Source organism: Xenopus tropicalis, chromosome 1 (assembly GCF_000004195.4).
Source record: "Xenopus tropicalis strain Nigerian chromosome 1, UCB_Xtro_10.0, whole genome shotgun sequence".
In the NCBI taxonomy this organism is placed as follows: Eukaryota; Metazoa; Chordata; class Amphibia; order Anura; family Pipidae; genus Xenopus; species Xenopus tropicalis.
In genome coordinates this window covers 204,435,561-204,441,591 of record NC_030677.2, presented here as the reverse complement: position 1 = coordinate 204,441,591, position 6,031 = coordinate 204,435,561, and the positions used below count along the sequence as shown (strand labels likewise).

The following is a 6,031-nucleotide window of genomic DNA, read 5'->3' as shown; positions in this document are numbered from 1 at the left end:
CCCCCATCCCAGTCCAGAGCTTCTACACCCCTTTCCCCCCACCAATCACCACAGTTATCGGCGGGGAAATTGGGCCTGGGCCACAAAGTGCCAGTACCCCACCGGCCCTGTCCTACCCTGCCCAAATCATAAGATACCTGTTTAAGAGTAAAGTATCTTTGTGAATAGCTTTGAAGTCTGCACAGTTTTGCCTTCATTTTAAAACTTTGTCTTGAGTAATTGAGACATGAGGGGCTCATTTATGGAAAAATACGAGTGCACATTAAGCCCATTCATTAAACATCCTTGAACCTTGCCTTAGTGCAGGGGTCCCCAACCTTTTTAGCGCCAAGGACCGGTATCAAGCCAAAAAAAAGGAGGGGGGGGGGGTTGCGCGCGTCATGAAAATGCCTGTAATAATAAAACAGTACCTGTACTTGACTCCAACTAAGATATAATTACCCCTTATTGGGGCAGAACAGCCCTATTGGGTTTATTTAATGGTTAAATGATTCCCTTTTCTCTGTAATAATAAAACAGTACCTGTACTTGATCCCAACTAAGATATAATTACCCCTTATTGGGGGCAGAACAGCCCTATTGGGTTTATTTAATGGTTAAATGATTCCCTTTTCTCTGTAATAATAAAACAGTACCTTTACTTGATCCCAACTAAGATATAATTACCCCTTATTGGGGGGCAGAACAGCCCTATTGGGTTTATTTCATGGTTAAATGATTCCCTTTTCTCTGTAATAATAAAACAGTACCTGTACTTGATCCCAACTAAGATATAATTACCCCTTATTGGGGGCAGAACAGCCCTATTGGGTTTATTTAATGGTTAAATGATTCCCTTTTCTCTGTAATAATAAAACAGTATCTGTACTTGATCCCAACTAAGATATAATTACCCCTTATTGGGGGCAGAACAGTCCTATTGGGTTTATTTAATGGTTAAATGATTCCCTTTTCTCTGTAATAATAAAACAGTACCTGTACTTGATCCCAACTAAGATATAATTACCCCTTATTGGGGGCAGAACAGTCCTATTGGGTTTATTTAATGGTTAAATGATTCCCTTTTCTCTGTAATAATAAAACAGTACCTGTACTTGATCCCAACTAAGATATAATTACCCCTTATTGGGGGCAGAACAGCCCTATTGGGTTTATTTAATGGTTAAATGATTCCCTTTTCTCTGTAATAATAAAACAGTACCTGTACTTGATCCCAACTAAGATATAATTACCCCTTATTGGGGGCAGAACAGCCCTATTGGGTTTATTTCATGGTTAAATGATTCCCTTTTCTCTGTAATAATAAAACAGTACCTGTACTTGATCCCAACTAAGATATAATTACCCCTTATTGGGGCAGAACAGCCCTATTGGGTTTATTTCATGGTTAAATTATTTTTTAGTAGACTAAAGGTATGGAGATCCAAATTATAGAAAGACCCTTTATATGGAAAAGCTCAGGTTCCAAGCATTCTGGATAACAGGTACCGTACCTGTATATGGGCTGGTTGGCTATCTGCCTTTGCTTTGTTCTGCTCAGTAGAAAATGGACCCTGAGGCAGTACAATAGCATAGATTTCTGCATTTCTATCATGATATTAAATTATCTGTGTATTATACCTCAACCATATTTACAGCATCTCTTCAGCCAGTCAGCTAAATCCAGCAAATTCAGCTTTAGTTTATGGCAATGTTGATTCCATTCGCTTCCTAGCAACGTTTCTAAGCAAGTCTGGACCTGCCTGGCCCAAACCCGCCCTATAGCACCTATTTCTCTAGTGGGATTATTAGCTGGGAAACTAAAACCTCATTTTGTGCAAGATAAAGGCACTCTGCTATTAAATGTTTGTTTACTGTATGTTGGGATACTGCCATGATTTTTTTGATGAATGTTTAATTTCTAAATGACACTGTTACACAGCAAATAATCCCTATGTCATTTAAACTTTTATTCTTGAACCAACTAATGTATTTGTAGCTGTAATATTGGTGTGTAGGCGCCATCTCCAACTCCATTTTAATCAAATAATGCAGAATTTTAAAACGTATTCCCTTTTCTCTGTAATAATAAAACAGTACCTGTACTTGATCCCAACTAAGATATAATTACCCCTTATTGGGGGCAGAACAGCCCTATTGGGTTTATTTCATGGTTAAATGATTCCCTTTTCTCTATAATAATAAAACAGTACCTGTACTTGATCCCAACTAAGATATAATTACCCCTTATTGGGGGCAGAACAATCCTATTGGGTTTATTTCATGGTTAAATGATTCCCTTTTCTCTATAATAATAAAACAGTACCTGTACTTGATCCCAACTAAGATATAAATAATCCTTATTGGGGGCAGAACAGTCCTACTGGGGGTAATTAATGTTTATTGATTTTTTTAGTAGACAAGGTATGGAGATCCAAATTACGGAAAGACCACTTATCCGGAATTCCCTTGGTCCCGAGCATTTTGGATAACGGGTCCTATACCTGTACATGTATAGGACCCATTATCCAGAATGCTTGGGACCAAGGGATTGCCGGATAAGGGGTCTTTCTGTAATTTGGATCTTCATACCTTAAGTCTATTAAAAAAACATTAAAATATAAATTAAACCCAATAGGGCTGTTCTGCCCCCAATAAGGGGTAATTATATCTTAGTTGGGATCAAGTACAGGTACTGTTTTATTATTACAGAGAAAAGGGAATCATTTAACCATGAAATAAACCCAATAGGGCTGTTCTGCCCCAATAAGGGGTAATTATATCTTAGTTGGGATCAAGTACAGGTACTGTTTTATTATTACAGAGAAAAGGGAATCATTTAACCATGAAATAAACCCAATAGGGCTGTTCTGCCCCAATAAGGGGTAATTATATCTTAGTTGGGATCAAGTACAGGTACTGTTTTATTATTACAGAGAAAAGGGAATCATTTAACCATGAAATAAACCCAATAGGGCTGTTCTGCCCCCAATAAGGGGTAATTATATCTTAGTTGGGATCAAGTACAGGTACTGTTTTATTATTACAGAAAAAAAGGAAATCAATTTTAAAAATCTGAATTATTTGATTAAAATGGAGTCTATGGAAGACAGGCTTTCCGTAATTCGGAGCTTTCTGGATAACAGGTTTCCGGATAACGGATCCCATACCTGTATTACAGTAATTAAACAAGCTGTAGGCAAAGGCTTGCTATCTGTAATACCCTAGCCCTGCTCTACATATGTTTCCAGTGTTTTCTGTAGCTTTAGTAAATGTATTACTATCTACCCAATAGGATTCAATAGGATTCGGTTTGGGATTCGGCCAAATCCTTCAGGGAGGATTCAGGGGTTTCGGCCGAATCCAAAAAAGTGTATTCGGTGCATCCCTAATAAAGAGCACAGAGTATTAGACGCTAGCTTGCTGATAGACATGAGTTTTAGATGAACTTTACGTAGTAACCATTTTAACTGATCTGTCTGACTTTTTAATCAATTGGTTTAACCCAATGTGAATTCAGACTCTTTCATAGTTTGCTTCTTGCCTTTTCTGTTGGCCTGAAGTGACTGGACTTAAGCAGGGTATGGGTTTCTATAGCAACCAGCTGTGAGTATTGTGATGTCATCATGCCAGAGATCAGCCAGTTGGTCTGCAGTGGCTGGACCTAAGCAGGGTATGGGTTTCTATAGCAACCAATTATGACATCATAAAGCTGGTATAACCATTACCAAGGCTTCAATCCCAGCCTTCTAATAGGATTCAGTTTTGTTTTTCTCTCTATGAGTAAACATCACAACATGAACTTTCCGTAAGTAGCTGCTTTTTTAACCATAACACTCAAATCTTCAGCATTTAATCCCTATTCTATACATAAATAAGCGTATATACATATATTGTACTTAGGGTATGTGTTACTTTATAGGGGCGTATATAATATATTAAGTATAGGGTTGAGCCTATTGGGTCAGTATTATAATGACATCACGGATACAAATTTCCCAACAGATCCCAGCAATTTAATGAAAACAAATTTGTATTTAGGGGGATTTTATTCCGTTCCCAGCGTTTAACATATCGCTGCTCGTGTTGGTTACTGTTGCGCCGCTGTGTAAAGGTTTAGCTGATCCTTTTTATTGACGCAGCAAAGGGCCTAAAGGGCCCACATAGCGCTGATTCTTGGCTCCCATTTAACTATATTTTGCGTGGCTTCTTTATATCAGTAATTTAAACTGATTTTATCTGGAAACCTGTTATCCAGAACGTTCTGAATTACGGGAAGGCCATCTTCCATAAACTCAATTATAATTAGTGATGAGCGAATCTGTCCCGTTTTGCTTCGTGGAAAAATTTGCGAATCTTTCAAAGGATTCGCGAAACGGTGAAAATGTTGCATGTAAAAATAATTGTCGCCCGCAACTATTCTTTTGACGCGCGACTATTCTTTTGACACCACGACTATTTATTTTAACGCCGCAACTATTCTTTTGACACCACGACTATTTATTTTCACACCGCGACTATTCTTTTGATGCCCGCGCCCATTTTTTTTGCCGCACAACTAATTATTTTGATGCCGCGACTATTCTTTGATGCCCGCAACTATTGTTTTGACGCGCGACTATTTATTTAGACGTGCGACTATTCTTTAGATGCCCGCAACAAATTTTGGACGCGCTGCGAATGTTTCCATGGCAATTTTTTTCAGCTGTTTCGCGAAACAATCCGCCAATAGCGAAACGCGAAAATTTGCCGCACATCCATACCTGGGCGACTAATCTCCCCGTGTGCTAGAGCCCTTAAGGTATGGAGATCTAAATTATAGAAATTAGGGAAATCCCTTATCCGGTAAACCCCAGGTCCCAAGGATTCTGGATAACAGGTCCCATACCTGTACAATGTAAAGGGGGGGGGGCTTTCCTTTCTAGGTAAATAGTGTCTTTGTTTTCATAATATCTGATATCTTTTCTCTTGTCATTTCAGATTTATATATCAAAAAATCCTTTCTATTTATCATTTTATATATGGAAAAATCTATAACTTCAGCTATTATATTAGTCCAAAGCGCGTTCAACATGACACAGATCAGTTTCACATAGGGAAAGAAGATATTGAAAAACAAGAAGAAGAAAAAGAAGAAAAAGAAGAACCGACTTCCCCTAAATTCACAAAATGTTGCGCTTTCTTTCTTATTTTTTCACTTGCTTTTCTAATGGCAGTGAATACTATGGACGACATCATTTATGAATGTAAGTTTAATCATATTTACTTTTTTTTTGAACATGAAAGATTTCTGATAAATGTCTATGCATTTGAATCAGGCAAAATCCTAACTTTGTTTTTGTTCCTTAGCTGTACTTCCCTACATAAAAGCGGAATATGGAATGAACAACGTGCATTCGAAAATAATAACTATGAGTAAGTTTTATGGTTTATTTCTTTTCAAATTCTTTGTTTGCAATTATCTCAGTTTCTGGTTATATCTTTCATTATACTCATTGCTATAAACTAAAATCTATTTCATTAATAGTTGCATGTATATATTGTTTTCTGTAATTGGCCTCTCACATTGTCTTTTCTCCTCTCTCCATAGTGTTTATTGCAAGCTGCGCAATCTTTGCCCCGGTATTCTTCTATTTCTGGAATACCTTCAGTGGGCTAAGAGTATTATTTGGCGCTATTGCCTTAATGATTATGTTCGGCGTTGGAAGTACTTATGTTCCAAAGAAGGTAATTATCTGGTTAACTACTGTTCTTTCAGTCATTTAGCTGCAATAACAAACAATGCTAAGTCTAGTTATAGCCATCAATACCATTTCTTTAATCGGATAAACCCAGTACCTAACCAGCAATTCATTTTGTTCTTATCATTCATGAATTTCTTTGTCTCTTTCTGAAGGAATTCTGGATCTTTATGTGCCTACGAAGCCTCTTGGACTCAGTCAAAGTTGACTATATGGCTTCTACTCCTGCACTGATAGCAGACCTTTTTGATGATGACATTAGAATTGCAATGCAGACCTTACTATATGTTCTGAACACTATTGGATGGTAA

At 37.5% G+C, this 6,031-nt stretch overlaps 1 protein-coding gene across 1 annotated transcript; it reads left to right on the top strand.

Annotated features, from left to right (window-relative positions):
• The first annotated feature begins 4,964 nt into the window (after window positions 1–4,964).
• LOC116412471 (protein spinster homolog 1-like) lies at window positions 4,965–6,031 on the top strand. Its single transcript, XM_031906789.1, has 4 exons — window positions 4,965–5,225; window positions 5,329–5,394; window positions 5,570–5,706; window positions 5,876–6,031. The coding sequence occupies exons 1-4, from the start codon at window positions 5,189–5,191 to the stop codon at window positions 6,029–6,031; spliced, it is 396 nt and encodes a 131-aa protein (XP_031762649.1). The 5' UTR covers window positions 4,965–5,188.